Raw genomic sequence first — 21130 nt, forward strand, 5'->3', positions numbered from 1 at the left:
TTATTTGCAAGAAAGACGTGTGTCCCGTTTATTGAAGTCTTTTGTGTATAGAGTTTTTGATGTCTTGTCCATGCAGAGCTTCAAAAGTTCATTTACATCCATAGCTGCTAGCCAAAACTCCGTGGAGTTAAAGTCTCTTATGGTTTTCTAGCTTCAGTAAAATATCTGTCTGTAGTTATTTGATTGATGGCAGTTTTTGCTTTTTATTAGACTCTCACAAATGTAATCGGCGATATTAGCATTAGCATCTCTATGGGTTCTTCCATGTATATTAGCGTTGTGCTAAACACTTGCTGCCATTCAAATTGCAGCCTTTGTAATTAGAAAATCTCTTTTTGACAACATCGCAATTTTATTGCTTATGCAGTTAATCATTCAGTCCTAAATAGGTGTCAAATCCCAGATGAGCTTGTCTTTAAATGTGTAGTTTACTCATTTTGTCAATACATGTGCAGTGTTCTCTAGTATGAATCAGTGCCGTATGAGTCAACAAAAGCTATAATGCTCCTGTTCTGAGATGCAGAAGTTTGCTGGTGCAGAGGTGGGCTGAAAACAGCATGATTGCTCTTTATTATTAATGATATCCACACACCTCACTTCTGGTTGACTAACAGAACACATCCAGCCATGTTGGCAAATCACTACACCAAGAGACTCTCTGCTCTCTCTCCGTGCTGCAAAAATATGTTTAAAAAGCATTCCTTTAGGCGGGCGCAAGCAGAAATGAGCGCGGCCATGAATGCAAATTCACAGTGTGACATAAATATGTGAGGATTTTCTAATTCTAGCATTTCATCATCTATTTTCTATCAGAAGCTAACGCGGGAGATAAGAATAGGAGTTTTCATGTTCAGCCTGCATGAAAAACTATTTTTTCAGTCAACCACATCTTTAAAATCTTTAGAGTTTTTCCTGTTTAATTCAACAGACAAAGAAAGGGAAACCAGTGACCTTTGAAAACATCCATTCTCAGGCCTTTCACCATCCCTAATATGATCTATATGCTTCATGTTACAACGGGTCAAGCAAGAGGTTAGATTCAGTCGTGTTAAGGGTTTCGCCTGTTTAACTTGAGTAGAACGGATATGTTTACACTGCCTGAGAGGAAGTGTTGCCTAAGAGGCTCAGCTCAAGGATCAAATGTTCCTAATGCTGGACAAGATGACATGCAAAAACTACCCAAGGCTCCAAACTCAGATGTTACATGGAAGTCACTGAGCTGGACAGCAACGCCAGTGTCACGCATGTTAGTACAGTTTCACCTTACTGAGCCTCAGCAATTAGCGCTTTCCTAGTATTGACCCACCATTGCTAGCTTATCTGGCATGTTTTAACAGTCAAAGCATCAGTTTTGGTTTCCTTTTACCAAAATAAAAGGTGATACTCGGTTTACACTACTCTAACCACAATGTATGACTATGTTTTATTTATAATCATGTTATTTATAAAACAGAGACACTTCTTTGAAACTAAAAGGTCCCACTGACATCCTTTTACAAGAGAAATGTCAATTGAAAAGCACATATATTAATAAAATAGTTCAGTCCATAGGATAATGTGTAGTCTTTGTCATTTTCATTGAAAATCCACTCAAGCACTGAATTACTCACTAATTTATGTATATTTATGTGTTAGATGAGTTAATTAAGTGATTTCTCCTACTGAGTGATAAAGTGGTACATCTTCACTTGTTTATGCCCTTATGGCAAAATATTTCTAAGACATGTTGAAAGCATGTATGATGTACTGCATAATGTATTACTGTATAATATGATATAGCACATACTGATTTGCATTTCCTGCTGAATTAGGTCTGTACAGGACATATTCTGAAGACAATGTGGTGACAGGAAGGATGTGAAATACGGATAATACCTTGGGGGCAATCTGCATTAAAATGAGGGAGATAATAATAGAATAGGTAGAGTGGTCGTCTTGTGATATGCAAAATGTCTAGCCAAAGCTCATTTACCCAACTGTCATGTCTCCATGTCTTTACCTTGCCGCTGGATCTCATAGTCTGATGTTTTTCTAAAGTCTTTGCCCAATAAATCTTTATATATCTCTTTTGTATTCGGCACACCCAGTTCCAGTCATTTTAGTCTATCTCTCTCTCTCTCTCTCTCTCTCTCTCCCTCTCTCTCTCTCCCTCTCTCTCTCTCTCTCTCTCTCTCTCTCTCTCTCTCTCTCTCTCTCTCTCTCTCTCCACCAGCTGTCCGTACTCTGGGCTCTCTCCCTCCCTCTTCCTCATTGATTCTTTGAGGGTCAGTGAATCGAGCGCGGCACCAGCAATGGAAAAGTGCACAAGATCATTTGCCACAAAATTTCAAACGTTCAGTGTGCAGTCGCTCTCGGATAATTTGTCTGCAGGCGAGCCCCGCTGAATGCACAGATTTATTCTGCTTTGTAATTGGTGCCCATCAGTGTCAAGTGTCCCTGCTATCTAGATGTTCGAGGCCAGCACTGCAGAATGCTGAACAGTTTTATTAATGTGCATATGACTAATTTGAATTTGAAGACTTTTTTCTCCAAGAAGCTCACTTGATTTGCTTGGAAAAGAACCTGTTAAAAGAAGCCAAATATATATTATGCCATGTTAAAACCATTGATACTGAAAAATTAACTTAGAATGTTCAAGCTTCCTGGAAAATACCTGAATTAAAATCTGACATACAATCTTCCCTTCATAGACTTATACAGTCTGCGCTCCAGTTTTTCCAAAGAGGTGATGGGGTGATACTTTCATCATCGGTTTAGAAACATGGTACCGCTTGGAGGATGACTTGTTTGGATGGTGGTAAAAAGTTAAAAGATGACAGAGGAACCGTTTCAGTCCACTTGTTTCTCGGTAACGTGGGGCATGAAACTAGAAGCTAAAGCATAAGCTAATGATTGACTTCCAACTAAGAAGATATTTGCAAATCAGTGCAGCTGCACACTCTGTGCAAAGCCAGCCCTGTAGAGCGTCTGCAAACAAACAGAGCATGTCTCCAGAGAGACAGAGAGGCCTCTGAGGCTGTGTGGCAAATCTCAGTCAGAGAGAGAGAGAGAGAGAGAGAGAGAGAGAGAGAGAGAGAGAGAGAGAGAGAGAGAGAGAGAGAGAGAGAGAGAGAGAGAGAGAGAGAGAGAGAGAGAGAGAGAGAGAGAGAGAGAGAGAGAGAGAGAGAGAGAGAGAGAGAGAGAGAGAGAGAGAGAGAGAGAGAGAGAGCTTATGTGTGTGTGTGTGTGTGTGTGTGTGTGTGTGTGTGTGTGTGTGTGTGTGTGTGTGTGTGTGTGTGTGTGTGTGTGTGTGTGTGTGTGTGTGTGTGAGAGAGAGAGAGAGAGAGAGAGGGAGAATATGAGAGAAAGTGTGCGTACAAGCGAGGAGCAAACTGGATTTATATCTTGGTTTTTAATTCCCCCCCCCCCCCCCCCTTACACGCTTCACTGGTCCAACAGTGGTACTTTATGCTGCCTTCATACAGAGTCAGGAGAAAACAACAACAAACAAACAAAAACACAAGGCTTGCATGACAAGAAAAGCATCCCATTCTTTTTCCTGTCTCATCAGAGAAAACAATCACCTGTGGCATTCAGGGCGAAGAAAATGACAGGCTTGTGACTTCATGTCTTTAATATTGTTGGACAGCAATTCCTGCTAAGATGTCATTTAGTTTCAGCTGCAGAAATCAATTTAACACAGACTTTTTTATCTGGGGTGTTTGATTATGGCCTAAATCAAAACCACTGTTGATGTGTTTAATATTTAGAGGGAGATTATTTATTATTTTCTAACTTGAACTGTATCAAACAAATGTAGAATTGCTGCCTTGGAGTCAATTGGTCAAATCCTCTCTTGTAAGGACAAGTCCTAATCCCAACTGCTGTAGGGGGGATAAAAGGGCACTGAAGGGAAACCAGCACAGCTTGAAAGACCCACATAACCCACAGGTAGAGGAACAGGGGGGTCAAGGCATCCCAGACATTTGGCTGGCAACCAACCTAAACTTCAACTATCCATTCAGCCCAAAAAGGCTGAATCCATCGGGAGTCAAACGACAGTCAAACTGAAGTTAATATTGGATGAAAAAAGAGTCACTAATGATAGAATCAGACCCATGATCAAGTCTTACTTCTTAAAACCAGCTGTTTTTTTTTGTTTTTTGTTTTTTCAAAATTTGCGTTGTCATTCTGTGTTTACCCTGGCAAGTTTTCAACCCATAAATAAGTACACCAGCACCAAGAGAACATGACTGATCTGAGTCCATTAGCTGGTGTAAGTCTGTCAGTGGGCAGATTTTATCAGTGTAATGGTTTTAGAGTGAATCTGAGATGGATAAAATCCAAGGATTCATTTGGTAAATTAGCCATAGGTCAACACAACACGTTTACTGGTTGTGAAATCTCAAGCTGTCCAGTAAGATGGAATTCTGCCTTGGTTTCTCAGAAAGAGTGATGGGAAATTGTGTCCATAAAAATCATACCTTATCTGTTGTGTTTGAATCCCTACCTGCTTAATGTTGTGTTACAGTGTTACCGTGTCTTTCCAGAGTTAGTGTCCAGGAAACAAAGAAAACCTGTTAGAATTAAAATAAGATATTTGTATTCTGTTTAAATATCTCTGTTGCAAGATAAATTTAGAAAGTCATATTTGTTGTTTTATAAATTTAAATTTGGTCTTTTCCACTCAATTTTGAAACCCTAAAACAAAAGGCAAGCCAAGACTTCCTTTAGAGGACCTTTACGCACAACTCTCTCACACTGCCTCAGTTCATTGTTAATCTCCTTCTTCACTTGACTCCTGCTTATAAACAACCCAAAACATTTCAGCTCAACTCAGCTCAAAGTCTTTTAGGTTAAATTGTTTCAAAGAATGGTAGAGATGAATGCAATGAATATATTCAGTGAGATAGAATCAAAAGATTAATTTAAAAAAAAAAGACTAACGACTAGTTATTAATACACCAACGAATCAAACTATTATTTTTAACCATAATTCAACAGCAGCACACTCGTGTCCATGTTGATGATGTAACTGCACAGTTGTTCAAACTATACCTGTTGGTTTTGGTCAGCTGATTTACTGCAACCTTGATAGCTTTCATGCATTTGCTCCCTTTTACACTCCGGCACAGCTGGACAATATTCACTTTGTGCTAAAAGGTGTCAATGCAAAATGTGGCACTTCCCACGTATTAGGGAGCCCACTGACTCAGCTGTTTCTCAGAAACAGCCACTGATTTCACTCAAGAACAAAAACATCTTTGAATCAGTTGACAAAAAATTTCACTGTGACTGCTTATTCAAGGGCTGGAAATGGGCTAGTTATGTGTGCACGGAATTACAACCACTTTTCACCAAGGAAGATTCCTCACAGCTGAGAAGAGAGTCGAATGGGCCGAGAGCCAACATAGCGCCCAGTGGTTTCTCCAACAGGCATTCATTGTCCACTGCTTCATTCACCCGTTTTGTCCCTACTTCTGAGCCAATGGGGCTTGGGTAAGAGTGGAGTCGGGTATCTCAAACGGAGAAAACCAAATGACAGATTCATGAGTTGGACACAAACACATGCTAAACGTTTGTTTTTGTGTCCACGAGTGTGCCAGTTTTTGTGCAACTGCCCATATGCTCATAAACGTTAGTTGAGAAGCTACGTAGAAAGGAAGAGAGAAAGCACAAAAGCAAAGCAAAAATAGATGGTGGAATACAATGACAGAGAGAGCTGACACAATAACCACAGGGAAACAGGGAGAGTGGGGGAAAAGAGGAAGAAGGAAGACAAAAGGATGAGGTAAAATATGTCTCAATTCCCAACAGACAGAGCTTGATAGTCTTTAAGGACACAGAGACTCATTTAATGACTAGAAGTGAAGAAAAAAAAGGAACAATTTTGAAATCTCTTGAAGTATTTGTTATATAGATTACCTGAAACCAGAGACTATGTGTTAGCACACATCATAAAACAAGAGGCAAGCTGGCTGTGGGTAGAGTAATGCTGCTGAAGCCATGATTTACAAAGCATTTCATCACCAGGAAAAACATTTTCTGTGTATTACTTTAAATAAGGAACATTATACAACTCTAAAGCTCTATCAAACATAGAATGAAAGTCAGACAAATTCAAATCAAAACCAAAAGAGCTGTTTTAGTTAAATAAAAATGACTTTTTTATGATTTAAACAAAAAGAGAAATTTGCATCAAATGAAACCACTATTGACAATCATAGAATTTTACCTTAATTTCTTTCCAATTCTAAATATGCCAGTAGTTATGGATCAAGGCCTATTTGGGGTTTAGTTTTCTTGTTGTAATTTTTTGGTATCTAACTTCAAAAATGACAAATTCAGCATGGTCATCCTATCTGAATTTCAAAACTCTGAATTTTATTTATTTGTTTGTGGTGGTGGTGGTGGGGGTCCATGATCCTACTATTGTTGAGAGCTAATTCACTCCAGCAATAACAAATCTTTCCTGTAAAAAACACTACTTAAAGTTGATCAGAAATCATTTAAAATGCAGAATTCTGTCAGTTGTAATTGTTTGAAATGAGTGGAAATAGAGCTAAATCTGCATCAGCAGGTCAGCGCTATACAAGAATCGGAAATAAATACTGACCTTGCAAACCAGAGTCAGTGTCTTTTGACAAAAAATTTAGAAAATGAATATAATAGTTGAAAAGGCCGTCCCACATGCAAGGTTTTTATGGCAAAACTAGCAATATCTGGGGTCTTCAGCCTTTGACATTTTATTTTGTGGTTGAAAAACTAAAAGGTTTGAAGCCACTGATAAAGTTTATTAAACATCTTGATTATAAAAATGTCTGATACTGACCGGGTATCTTACCCACATTTGCCTTTATTAATGTTTCAAGCACTTTCAGAATTTTACCACCAAAACAACAATGTCCATGCAAAGAAATGATGACACCTCTCATCCAGAAAGGATAAATTCCTATAAAGATAGTGAGATCGTGCTCAGAGTTTTTTTTTTTTAAGAAATTGCAGGAATCAATTGGAAACAAGATCAGTTATGTCAAGTGCCACTTGTTCTGCAGGAGTCATTTTACCAGAGTAATCCTAAAGGGTTCAAATGAAGGAAACTGGACTTACAAGAGTAACTCATTTTAGCTGTTACTATCATGCCTCGGCAAAGAGCTTCTTGTTGCTATGGCGTAACTTTGACTCCAGGCCAAAGACTTTTACAGTTTTGATTACTGCTAAAGACAAAAAACTGTTGTAGCATTTGCTAGAAACTCAGCTCAGACGGTGAGTGGTTAATGCATTTTTGTACCAATTAAATCTTCTTTTTTATTTAAATCTATATGATATATTTGTAAATGGTCTCCCATTGGTTCCATGAGTTTAACAGATTTCTGTTCGGTACTGTAGTGATATGCACCAAAACTGTGCTAGTGATGCCAGCCTGGAGACTTGTCAGAAACACAAGCCTTCAGTAAAAAAATGTATTTTATATTAGAAAGCTTTTATTAACAGAACAGCTTCAGTGAGCACGCTTTAGCGTGTGGAAGAGCTGTGGCCTTTTACAGTGTACAGCACCAAACAGATGCTTCCTGATGTTCACACAAGGGGGCTGCTCGCTTTGGCAGATTTCAACAGTTTGGCAGCTCTTTGGCTAGTGATGTAATTGACTCTGGAGCAGCAGATTATTTTGCAGGAGGAGTCTGAGACCCGCTATGGGCATAAAGCACCAGCTTGGCTGAAAATATTTAGCCTAGAGATGAAGAATATGTCACTTGATCACGGCATGTTGGTGCAAATCAATATCACTGATACATCCAACTGATAAACAAGAGGGGTAGTGTGGAGTACACCGGAACATGCGTTATCCGTACCTGAAGGTTTCAGTTTTCGTGGAAAATGAGATTCTATTTTTAATTCTGTCCCATGATGAATCCAATCATAAGAAGTTGGATAAAAATGTGACTGACAGAGTCTAGAAAGTCATTTCAACCCAGCCGTGTTCACGACACTCACATCCTGCCCCACCCACATCTCAGAGGAAATTCTGCTGGATGTTGAAAACATGTCCTTTGTGGAATTAACTATCTCCAAGTCTTCTTCCTTCACACAATACAAAATATGCAAAATTCACAGCTCCCCTGCTTTATCCCTCAAGCCTTTCCCTTACTTAGCCCTCTCCATCTGCTTTTTTCTCTCTCCTTGCAGCTCCCACTCTTGATTCTCCTGCTTTGTTATGCTCCTCGCATTCGAGTCCTTCATTCGCCACCCTCTTTAACTTTGCTGTTTTTCAAAGGGTTTCTCTTCCTTTACTCCCATTTCTATTCAATTTCCACTTGTCCTCTGATACCTTATTCTCTTCCCTGTATCCATCTTGCTTCCCCGTGAGCCCCCCTATCTCCCTGCAGTGTAAAGCAGTACCTGCGACATTCTGCTAAATAGGATATGTGGCCTTGCTAGATCTGACTCCTAAAGCCAGGAGGTGAGTGCTAACCCTTTACCCACCTTACACGCTACTGCCATTTGTGTCTTATGGCATAAATATGATGTCCATGATCACATCACAGAGCTTTATCAGCCTGGCAGCCAAAAAAAAGTATAATCTGAGATGATGCCTTGTTTTCAATGGTACTTTAACCACTGGGAAAGAAAAAAAGAGAAAGAAAACTCCTCTGGAGGTAAGATTCCTATCGGATTAGTGCAGAAGTGGAAGATAAAGATGAAAGGGATGAAACTCTGAGAATATCCCCTGATATCAACTTGTTCTAATGAATATGATTAATATTAAGCTACTGGAGTATCCACTTTCCATGTCGATAAAAATAGAAAATGTATTCTCAGAGAATAAGCTATAACCAAATCAGCTAGAAAGCATGGAAAAGGTACAAAGACAGTTTGTTACAATCGTAAAAGGCCCAAGAGCTCATTTGGTAACCTCGTGCAACTGCACTCACTCATACAACAACATTAACCCAAAATGTGAACTTACGAGTTCTGAAGCGGTGGTGTGGGCGGGTGGCCGGGCCCTTTCCCGGACGCCCGTGATTCCAGCGTGACGTGGGTTTCATTGGAGCCGCGGGCTGAGAGGTGGTTGGCTGGGCCTTGGGGATGCTCTTTGCAGTAGCTGTGGTGGTAGTTGAAGCAGTGGTGGTGATGGTAGGAGAAGTCTGTCCTGGCTTTGAGTTAGCAGCTCCATTACGCCCGTTGGCAGTGCTGCTTCCTTTTCTGACAGTGCTGCGAGGGGTGACCTCCTTAACGCCTGGTGGTGGGGTAAGTCGGGTGGAGCGTGTAGCAGAGGTGGTGACCACAGTCCAGTTAACCCTGGTAATCCTGGCACGATTGCCATCTCCGCTGGCATTACTGCCATTGGCTGAATGATTTGCTGGTGGACCTGATCGAGTTCTTGGTGCTGGAGCAGTACCATCCGCTGCAAGAGGCGTGGTGGTGGACACCAGAATCATTGTGGATGCAGCTAAAGTGGTGGTTGCCATGGAAATATCAGGCCCCTTGGGCATGGCACTGGGTTTGGAGAGAAATATTGGGTCATGACCAATGCTACCTTTCGGGTCCACCAAATCAGTAGGAACATAGTCTTGGACAGAGCCCACTACAATCCATTTCAGCAACATGAGACTTAGTCCCAGTCCCACAAAACCCATGACTAGGGGTACAGCACAGAGCCAGGTCTGCTGGCGAGGCCACACGGCACATGGGCCACAGCGAAGTGGGCCCAGGGCTCGAGGAGATGCTTGCTCAGCTCCTGGCTCCTCCAGCGTCAGTGGTGTTAGAGTGCTTGCACCAGAGCGGTCACTCATTTTGCCTTTTTGCTTTTTTTAGAGGGTTAGGGAGGTCAAACAGGTGGCCAGATGATGCAGGGACATGGTGTAGAAGTAGTGATGTGCATCTTAAATATATATACACTCACAAGCTAACCTATGCATGAACGGATGTAAAACTCACTACCACCCACAAGCAGAGCAGACTTATCACACTCAGTCACGTTCTAATTAAAAGCTGGCAAATGCATTCCCAAGCAGCATAACCTACACTCCCTCTGGCGGACAAGAAGCCAAACACAAGCGCGTGCGCACACACACACACTCACGCACACGCACTTACACGCACATGTAAACACACAGACACACGACGAAATCCATACTTCCCAGGAGCATACAGGTTATAGACAGGTGAACAAGAAGGGTTGGGAGAGCGGGCTGAGGGAGGGGCTCGTCACTGTACTTTGGCGCTAACGAAGCGGTGATAAATCCCAGGATGCTTCACTCCCCGTGGTAAGAAAAAAAGGCGTCGCAAAGAAAGAAGAAACGCAAGAGAGATATCGATCCGTTGCGTGAGCTTCAGGCTGGAGCTGTAAATCCATGTGCGCGTGCAAAGACCAACAACCTGGGCATCTGCTCAGTGAATTGGTTGATTATCAGTTGCGTGATGGCTTTAAAATACAAACCAAATGCCGCTTCCTTCCTCTTGGTCTTTTTTAGATGTCACATGAGTTGTTATGTGGAGAGAAGAAGATGTTTTTTTTTTTCAGTTGTGTTTGGAGGCTGGTTCCAACTTTGCCTCTAAAAGCACCCCAGCAGCTGGCAGAAATCCAATAACACCCAAACCCGCAGATGTCAGGGCAGAGCGGATCTGATGTGAGACATGGGGGTGATGTTTGTTGCTGCCGGGCTAAATCCAAGTGATCCAGGTCCAATCTGTGCTGACCACCTCACTCTGCGTCCCCGTGTTGATGACAGCCGCGCTTCTACCGAGCTGTCCGTCCGTCAAACCTCAGAAATTAAAGAGGAAAAAAAAAAGACTACAATTCCTTGACCGTTCGCTGCATTCCCACGGAGCAGCAAAAGGGGTGACGGAGAGAAGCGAGGATGGGGTGTGTGAGAGGGGAGAGAGAGGAGGAGGGGGGAGGCAGCTGCTCTGAAAAATGATGCGGCGCCTGCCTCTCGGAGGCTGCAGACTGAGGGAGGGGGGAGGATGGGAGGGGAGCCTTGCTCGGTTTGCGGTGAGTGATGTGGGTTCCAGGGCTCCTTATCCCATCCGGTACTCTCCTCTCCTCCGGTTCATCTCAATTCTCCAAACAGTGGCATGTTTCCACCTTCAAACTCCACGGATCACGGAGGCGCGCGCTGACTCATTTAGAAAGAAGGAAAAAAGAGAAGGAAATCGTAAAGGAGGAATAATCCGGTGCACTGGAAAAGGAAAAACAAGAGAACAAGCACATAGATGCGTGTTGGGTAAGCTCTGCAGCAGATAGGAGGCAGAGGGAGGAGGCGGCAACAGCAGCGGCAGCGCGCGCGCGCACTACACGCGCAGACCAGAGAGGAGAGGCGCTTCCATAGACACACCCCAGGGAGCGGTGAGATCCAGCGCGCAGGGGGGATGCAAATAAGAGAAGCACTACAGACTCATCCACCATCGGACAGGAGCAAACGCACCAAACATTTACGGACGATAAATAACTTACTTTGTACCGTCCGTTCCGCGGCACCCATGTAATCTACAGTTTAGGCTCAAAACACGGTTTTATGAGCAGGGGCGCCCCCAGAAAAATTAGCTAAAGGTGGCCAGATGGGGTCAAATAAATTTTTGGGGTGGCACACCAAATTGTTCCATGTGGTAACTCTGGCAGAGTTTATCTTGTGATGATGCATTATATTGCTCTTTTATTCTTTTGTATTAAAAAACAAAAACACTTAACTCATTAACTGCAAGCCATTTTCTGATCAGAAAGCCCCCGGCTGCCAGCATTTTTTTACAGTTTTTTGAAGAGTCACAGAACATTGTGCTCTATGATCATGTAAACACCAACAATACCAAAACAAAGAGGAGACTCACTTCTTACATCAGGAAGAATCAGCGTGTTTCTAGTATTGTCTGTTCTTTCACGATCCGTTGTCGCAGTGTGAGCAGCAGAAGCTTTTCTGGTTAGTGCCTTGCTTTTTTCACAGCAGCGTCCCAAAATGATTTTCTAATTCATGGATTTTCTGCTTCCTGATCACGTGACGTATGAAACAAATGCTTGGTCAACCCGCATCAGGTTTAGCCACTTTGGGTGTGAGAATGTGTTGATGACACACAAGGGTGAAGATCAGGTTTAGCGCCGTGATGTTTACTCTCAGGGTGTGGGGGCTCGTTCCAGGACCGCCCCGTTAAAAAATGCAATTGGCAACTTTAATTGTGACATTGAAAGAGTTAACACATTTTGGGAAACACAAACATTTATTTTTTTATTTTATTCATTTCAGAATTTTATTTTTTAGTTTAATTCACCTGTTGCTGTTTTCTCAAAAAAAAAAAAAACATGGAGATATAAACTTTTTTTTAAATGGTGAGCAGTAGAAACATATATATATGTTTCTAATTATTTATTTACTCATTAATTGTATAATTTTTAATTGGGTTTCACATTTATGTCTTGAATAAATATAAGGTTCATTTATGCTTTGAGTGAACATTAAAATGATTTATTAACACTGGTTGGATCAAGTCAATGACTTTATGCAGTCAAACTTCCTCCAGTTGTACCAAGACAAGACTGACGTTATTGTCTTCGGAAATAAGGATAGGGTGGAGGTTATTGCTCAACTTGGCTCCAGAGGAATAAAGACGAAGACCCAGGTTAGAAATCTTGGTGTCATTGATTCAGACCCGAGCTTTACTTGTCACATTAAGCCTATAACTAGATCAGCGTTTTAAAATCTTCATCAATTAGCTAGACTCAGAGGTCTCATGTCCAGACAGGACGTAGATAAACTCATTCGTGTGTTCATCTCAAGCAGGCTAGACTATTGTGATGGTCTTTTGTCTGGTCTTCCCATAAAAGCTGTGAAGCAACTGCAACTTATTCAGAATGCTGCTGCTAGAGTCAACAAAAACCAAGAGAACTGAGCAGATCACTCCTGTTCTTAAATCTCTACACTGGTTACCAGTGAACTACAGAATTGATTTCAAAGTACTTCTACTAGTTTATAAACCACCAGTGTTGAGCATCTTACAATAAAAATTGAAAATTTTTTTGGTTACAAATTACTTTTTACAAAAAGTACTTGAGTTAGTAATTCAGTTATCCCATTGTAAAAGTAAGCAAAGTTACTGTAACATTACTTTTATGTTCTAAATCACAGTTACATTTTATAATATCTATAATGTCAAAGATGTATCAACTGAATGATTCCTACTATCTAGAATGAACATTTCAGATGTCTTAATTCAATTCAATTCAATTCAGTGCAGTTTATTTATAGCGCCAAATCACAACAAGAGTCGTCTCAAGGCACTTCACAAAGTAAACAGTCCAATACAGTTCAGGAGCCTTATTTGTCAAGCTTGCTTACGCACAAAACGGGGTTGGAAAACTGCGTAAGCAACTTTCCACTCAAACTTTGGGATTTATAAAAGAAAACTTAGCGGAAAAATGTGCGCAACTTTAAGTTGACTAAGGACCGTGCTTACGCACATTTTGGACATAGAGAGCACCTGCAGTGTTGCTGCTGAGAAGGATAAAATTATGCAATCCTGCAGCATTATCACTTGTACTGCTTCATTTTCACGCAGAACAAGACCCCCCACATGCACACACACACGCGTGCGCACACACACACATGCACACACAATCACACACACACATGCGCTCACACTCACACACACACATGCGCGTGCACACACACCTACACAGCGCAGAATACGGAATGCAGAATATCAGCAGGGGGACAGATTTATTTATTTATTTAAACATACTTCTATAACCACTTGAGATGAAACATCTCGTTTTCGAGTGTGTCCTCCTTTACCACAAAAAGAAGAAAAAAAATTAAGAGCAAGACAGCAGAGCAAAAATCAAAATCAAAACATTACAAATCATTTACAGACATACACACACGCACACCCTCAAAGGCTCACAATACTTCACCCCACACTACACGATCCCAACAATGACAAAACAAAAGCAACAGCCAGTTGAACAAATACAATTAGTAACATATAGGCAATTATTCCTGAAGATGATCGACCAGAGCCTTTTGAAAAGTAATGAATGATGATAAACAACAAATAGATAAAGGAAGATTATTCCAATCACATGGAGACTTAAAATCAAAATCATTTTTCCCTACCTCTCTTTTCACTCTAGGAACAACATAAAAAGAGCTGGTCATTATGCCACAGGCTATAATGTGAATTAAAGGGAATTAAATGTATTTTAAGATAATCCTGATATTTAAAGTAAAAAGTTTTAGAAAATGACTGAAACCAGTGAAACTGTCTCCTGACAGCAAATGCGAACCAGGACAACTGTCGATACATCACACTTCTATGTGTCCTAAATGGACAACGAAGAACAAAATGACAAAGACTATTATAAGCAACATCAACAGAGTGCAAGCAGGAGGATGAAGTGTTCTGATACATAATGTCAGCATAGTCCAGAATAGGCAGAAGCAGCTGTGTGGCGATTCTTTTCCTAACCAGAAAGTTTAAACAATTAACAGATTGATAGAGGATTTTAAGACGTGAATTGAATTTTTTCAAAGATATTTTCGAGATTGTGACAGAATGTCAGGCATCTGTGACAGTGTGTGTCCTGTCACTGTGACCTGATTGATCATGCGCCGTGACTACTTGGACAAGGGAGATCTCGGTTTGGGTGACTGGTTAGCATGCGTGACTTTCACCTGGGAGTCTGGGAATCGAATCCCGATTGGACCATTTTTTTTATATCCGCTACAGATCTCTTTGAAGAAATCACAACATTGACAGCCTCAGCAACGCTGTGTCACTCCGTGGATTTTCTCTTATTTGTTTTGCAAAAGCACTTCCTTTAATTTCTCCACCTCACCCACAGGTACCTAAATTTTTGCTTCTGTGAAATTGTGCTTCCTTGATCTGCCTTGATCTACGGCACTTTGCATTGACTATTTATGGCAGTAAGTGGGCGTGGTGAGGGCGGGATGTGACTAAAAAGCAGCTGAGAACCTTTCTAGATAATTTCTGATTTATGAAGCGGAGATCGCATGCAGCTGTGCGTACTCCGTGTTTGATAGATCACAAACCTACTTGGCGTAAGTACTTTTTTTATTTTTTGCTGAGCTCAAGTACAGTTTTAGTAAGGATTCTACGCAATGTTTGATAAATGAGACCCCAGGTCATTAAGCCAATCAGTAAAAAGTTTCCTATATAAGGAACCCAGCAAAGTGCATGGAGTCACTGACTAGATTCAATGTCTTTACAGCAATCCTTATACTAAGCAAGCATGTAGTGACAGTTGAGAGGAAAACACCCTTTTAACAGGAAGAAACCTTCCGAGTATTCTGGCTCAGCATAAGCAGCCATCCACCATGACTCACTGGGGAATGAGAAGACACGCACGCACCAACACCCACCCATACACACACACATCCACACACACAGACACACATACAACATATATACCAAGTGTTTCTATGGCAACATTGTGATTTCTTAGTAAATATTCTATTTAGTAAGAAATAGAATTTATTATCTTTATCTTAGTGAATCTATAATTAATTCAACAAGTGAACTAGTAGTAGAACATCCAGTGTCATAGAGAGTAAAATGTTAATTACCAGGAGAGGGAGAAGGTTTAAGTGGTTAAGAGTGCCAGTGTGCCAGCAGATGGCCCCCTCTATGAAGCCAACACAGCTTAGCAGAACACCATTGTAGCTTTTTCTGAAGAGAAAACAAAACAAAATAAAAATGAACAGGTGAAATAGCAGAAAATAATGCAATTAAAAGAGAAATTGTAGAAGAAAGTAGTAGAGTGTGGAAAGGGGTCAGAATGTTCTCCAGCAGTCTCAGCCTGTAGAGCTCCGGGAGTTGACATCACTTCTCCCGGGGTGCAACAGTTCAAATCGAAGCGGCGCCATCTTGGCAGGCAGAAGGCCGCAGCTGGGCTATTTGTTATTGTCAGAGAACTCAGCCAAACGGAAATATGGTAGATTCCTGTTGTGCCCCAGAATGCCAGAACAGACATGGACGAGATAAGGGAAGAGCCTTCTACAAGATTCTCCAAGATCTGGAACGCCGCAAACGTTGGGTCATCGCAATGAAATGCACTAGTGACTGGGCTAAAATGAAGCTGTGGGATCCCGAGAGTTAAGGTTTTCGCTTATGCAGCAGGTACTTAAACCAACATGTCCTCAACTGTATATGGTATTTATTTTAAATGCTTTTATTACGATTCTTAGTGGGCTTCCTAAACTTATATTGGCGTGGCTTTTTCTGTCTTATTACTCATAGCAACAAGTAAACATCACGTAAAACATTGCCTCGTGAGTTCTGCGTGCTGCCGTTTACGTGTCTTATGATCACAGCAATTAACCGGCTAAGTTGTATTTAATTTTTAAGCAATGGGTGATCAATTGTCAGATCACACATAAAAAGCACTTTGGATTGCTATTATCTGTCTCACTGAGACAGATCTAAGACAGATCCTGAGATAGCCCTGCCTGACAAATTTACTTTATTCACGGAAAAAAAATCTGACTAGTTATTTCTCTTGGAGTTCAGTTTATACATTCAAACAGCACAGCACTCTATTTAAACTACTTACATGTAAATCTATGTTATTTGTCCATCCATCCATCCATTTTCATGTGCTTATCTGGAGTCGGGTCGCAGGGGCAGTAGCCCAAGTCGAGAGGCCCAGACTTCCCTCTCCCCAGCCACTTGGGCCAGCTCCTCCGAGGAAATCCCAAGGTGTTCCCTGGCCAGGTCCGCTCCGACAGCTTCTGGCTTTTTTTAAATGTATCTCTGGGGCATGGTATGGGTCGGAGATGTTTAGTCTATTTAATTTCTGTATATAAAATGATTTCTTCGGTTTTGAAGTGTGAAGTAAACTCAGACGGAGTAAAATCCAAGCAGATCCCGTTCATTTTGTTTACCTTTGTTGCCTGCAAACATAGCATCTACTGTCTGAGAGTCACGTGACGTCCAGAGCTCTATAGCAGCATAACAACAGAGATAACTCTGGATAACCTAGCCTTTTAGATGGAGGCTGGATCTGTCGCGAGCGTGTCTTTTTCTGTCGGTTCCTTTTGTCCCACCTCTTCTGCTGATGGCTCGGTCGGACACTTCATCACCTTCTGCCCAATTTTACTTGCAGAAGCAAGTTCTGTTCCGTTATCTCTGCGTCCCTTCTGTGGACCTCGTTTCTTGCCACAGTTTTTGACCTGCAGGAACTTGCAACATCCCCCATGCGAGTCAAACTTGGGCAGAAGACCATAGAACTACAGAGCAGACACACAAGCTTTCAGGTAGCGGGCATCCGTCTCACCCAAGTGTGGCTGAACGCTCAGAGATTGAACCGTGGCTTCCACATCGATCCTTCTTCTCATCATAATGCCATCATCAGCAACTGGCATACACAGGGTCCCTTTGCCGGTTGTCACATAACCCTTAAACTTCCTTCTTCCATCCGGGACATCTTCTCCCAGGAAGAACAAGGAGAGGTCCAAGACAAGATGCTCTCCAGACGGGAGTTTGCCCAGCATTTCCGGTGGGAAGCTTGCGCTGAAAACCAAAAGATGATTTCTCATGTCTAACAGAGGGGCTGTCCCAAAAGACACTCTGACTTCAGGGCCAAACCATCCAGTCTTTACAGACAACATATTCATTAATTGGAAGCAATCCAAAAGCTTACTTTGACCTATAAAATAACATCCCTTATGGAACATAATCCTCCATTTCAGCTCTCCCCTGGGGGCTTTCTGAACAGAGGGGTGCAGGTCTGCTTGTGCTCTATCAAGACAAATCATAGGGACTATATTCATTACATCAGGGTTCGGGTCATGATTTGAAGTTGTGCTCATTGCTGATACAACCTCCTCTTCTTGGCAGGATTTGTCCAAATCCGCCTCAATGTCAGCCACACGTGCTGAGGTCGCCGTTCCCAGCTCCTCCTCGTGGCCTCCTTTGAACAGTTCTTGGATATCAGGTGAAGTCAGGATTAGTACGTCAGCTTCCTGACCAGTCTGCCGCTGGAGTCCCGTTTCCATTTGGTCTGGATGTACTGAAAAAACCTGCAGAATGTTCACATTGAAGACTGATTGTCTTAGTCGGACCCAAGTCTCCTCCTCTGAGGTTCACCGTGCACAGATAAGATGTGCCGTCTCAAGAGAAAAGGGTTGGTTGATCTGCAGCCGGGATTAGTCCCTCTAATATACACCGCAGGGTCGGGTCCATCTAGAAGGAACATAAATATGTCCCACATGAATTAGAGCACCCACTCCGCGAACTGAATAGTAACTGCATTACTGCACAAATGCCTGTTTGATCATAGGAAAAATAAATCTGCACAAGGTGTAATAAGAATCCCATCACAACACCTGCAGGCATGGCTGTACAGCAAAACCCTCATAACAAGCTTGCATCAGTTATGAAATGGCTATAACATCTTGACAAGGTTAAAGATGCTTGTGCATAACAATAAAAAGAATAGCATAGAGGCATTTATAAAAACCTAACATACCTCAGCACACAGAGCTTCAGCAAGCAGCTTAGATTCTAGGTGAAACGGCTGGTCCATTTGTGTTGCTCAGTTGTCAAACTGCCAGATCAAAATCAAGTCTCAAGCTGTCACATGCAGAAGTCCTCCTTTTTAAACAGAAGTCACACAGAGGGGGCTGCTGCTCCCACTACCTGTCATCCCTTCTCCTAACCTATCATGGTCCTGCTGACCAGGCTTCTTATCTCTAAACAGCTTACTTCCTGTCAACCGCCACTTGTCATGCTTACAGGCCAAAATCATACTTATCAATAAAACAATCACCCCTGACATTAATCCCAGTGCACATAATGGCCAAAATAATGCATCCCAGACGAGGGCAATTATATTTTCTCTCACTCCCTTAATTAATGTCTCCACTGAACTGCTTGTTCCTTGAATTACATTATTTGAGACTTGCACTACACTGTCACTCACATTTTCCCCCACTCCTCTGACAACTAAACTGACTCCCCTAAGCGTGCCATTAATTCCATACGCAAAATAGTCAAACCAGTCGGCTTTTTGCTGATCCAACGATCTTCGGAAAGCCGAACAATAACCACTCCTTAAGTCCCAATTTGGATAATCTCTAAAGTTAGGAAATTCTTTGGGCGTGTCAGGGTCAATTGTGAATCTTTCAGGTTGAGGATTCTTTCCTATTCTGGGTTCATTAAAACACACATGATGATCTATGCCCAATCCGTTAAAGTAATTAAAATTTACCAGACTGAATGCTCCCCATTTGGTTGTCCCTGGGGTCATGAACCCTGGGGGCACTAAGTCTCCAACTTTATCACCCATAATCATTATGCGATCTAAGAGGCCATTCCCCGTTTTTGTATTATTAATCTCCCAGGTGTTCGTTTTATCTATCGAAAACCAATTTGTCTTGACCCGGAACTGTCCGTTTTCTAACACCAGCATTTTCATCCCTATTAATTTTATCTCAAAGGTTTCTGCTTCAATCCGTGTGTCCTGGGGATAATAATCATATTTTTGTTTATTATATCCCTCCCCGTACCAGTAAGTCATAGGATTTGTCTCGTACATTCCTTTTCTACAATATCTATAGTCTTCTGGAATATTTCTTTGCATATATCTACGCAAGACTTTATAGCTTAATTCTCCAGTTCCTAAAGTAGCTATGTTTAAACAAGGGGATCTAGGTTTAAAAAATTCTCGATCTCCTAATGTGTCCGGACGCAAACCTCCGATTGTCAATCCATATAATTTTGAATACCAAAAAATACACATTCTTCTAGTTAATCCTTTAGTATTATTACAGACTTCCGCCTGACATCCTTCAAGCATCAATGTGTAATTTCTAGCCCATGTGGGACTGTGATAAAAATCTTTCTTATGGCTTGGTCTAATCATTTCGTTTACTGCTTCGAATATGGAGTCTGCCTCAATTATATTATCAGGAGTAGCTGTTCCTTTTTGGTAATATGCTCCTGCTATTCTTAGTCTGAGAGGTTCCCCACCTTGCCACAAAGAGCTGTTATTAGCCTTATTAATTAAACAATTCCTGGTTTCCTCGTTCCATGCATGAAACCCTGTGTCTAAGTTAGTGGGATCAGATTGATTCTTTTTCATCCATTGTACTACCCCCAGATGTTTGAAATTAGGAACCTGATAAACCCATTCTGTGTAGAGGGTGTGTCTTATCTTATGTAGTTCCCAGCCTTGCGGCTGAAGGCCCAGTTCATTATGGAGGCTGAAAAAGGTCCAATTAAAATATGTACTATTGATGGGAAGTATATAATTCTGATATCCTGTGTAGTTTGCATACTCACTGTGACCTTTACGTAAGAGCCGAGCTAGTTCTTGTGAGGCAGATCTCTTACCTCTCCCCCTGGGCTCCGGAAAGAGAGGAACAGTTTCTTCACCTTCATCTGTCTCTTCCATGGGACCAGCTACTGTAGGGGGCACTCTTAATAACCATTTAATCACATTATCTTTTGCATTCTGCCACATGTGGCTTTCTTCTATCATAGACAAGGAATCATATTTCAGTGTCGTATTAGGAGGGGTTGTTGGACAAACATCTCTTTTTTCCCTCCCTTTTGACAGTCTTTGATACCAATGTGTAATATTTCCTGTTTGCCAGGAACTAAGGCAACTATTTTTATTACTTTAAATGTAGTGAAGTTGTGTCCCTGTTCTAAATCATTTCTAGGACAGTATTTGTACACCCACAACTCTACTTCACCTGAGGTTTGATTTAAGATTTTCTTTTTCCTTAATATTATCTGACAAGATTGATTAGGCTCTGTGGATCCTTTTTGATCCATTAAGATTGTCATATACTCTGCCCTTGGGCGGGTCTCATCGCTTTCCGTGTCATTTCTAACTTCCGTCTCTGTTGCAGAAAATGCTGTTAGAGAGGGTCTAGCCATGATCCAATCTCCTCCATGATTCTCTCCACAGGGCAGGCGCAGGCAACCGGTTTTGTTCCCTGTTACACTACAAATCTTGAATCCAATCTGTGTTGCTATCATGCAGGTGCTTATATTCTCATTAAAATCTTCCTTGGGCCATAGCAGTTTTATTTTGGACATATTCCAATTCCCTATTAATTTTTGCGGTTCTCCGTGAGTTATGTTATAGGTTACTGAGGACACATGATATGTTCTGACATATACATGTACCCCA

General features: G+C 41.6%; 1 protein-coding gene across 1 annotated transcript in view; it reads right to left on the reverse strand.

Moving 5' to 3' along the window:
- The window catches only part of nrg3b (neuregulin 3b), a 336969-nt gene extending 327046 nt beyond the window's left edge, over window positions 1-9923 (reverse strand). The window contains exon 1 of the mRNA XM_015963144.3: window positions 8948-9923. Within this exon, the coding sequence (XP_015818630.3) occupies window positions 8948-9773 (826 nt within the window). The 5' untranslated portion in view covers window positions 9774-9923. The remainder of the gene's footprint in view (window positions 1-8947) is intronic.
- Between the last annotated feature and the right edge of the window lie 11207 nt (window positions 9924-21130).

This window comes from Nothobranchius furzeri, chromosome 16 (genome assembly GCF_043380555.1).
Source record: "Nothobranchius furzeri strain GRZ-AD chromosome 16, NfurGRZ-RIMD1, whole genome shotgun sequence".
Taxonomy (NCBI): domain Eukaryota; kingdom Metazoa; phylum Chordata; class Actinopteri; order Cyprinodontiformes; family Nothobranchiidae; genus Nothobranchius; species Nothobranchius furzeri.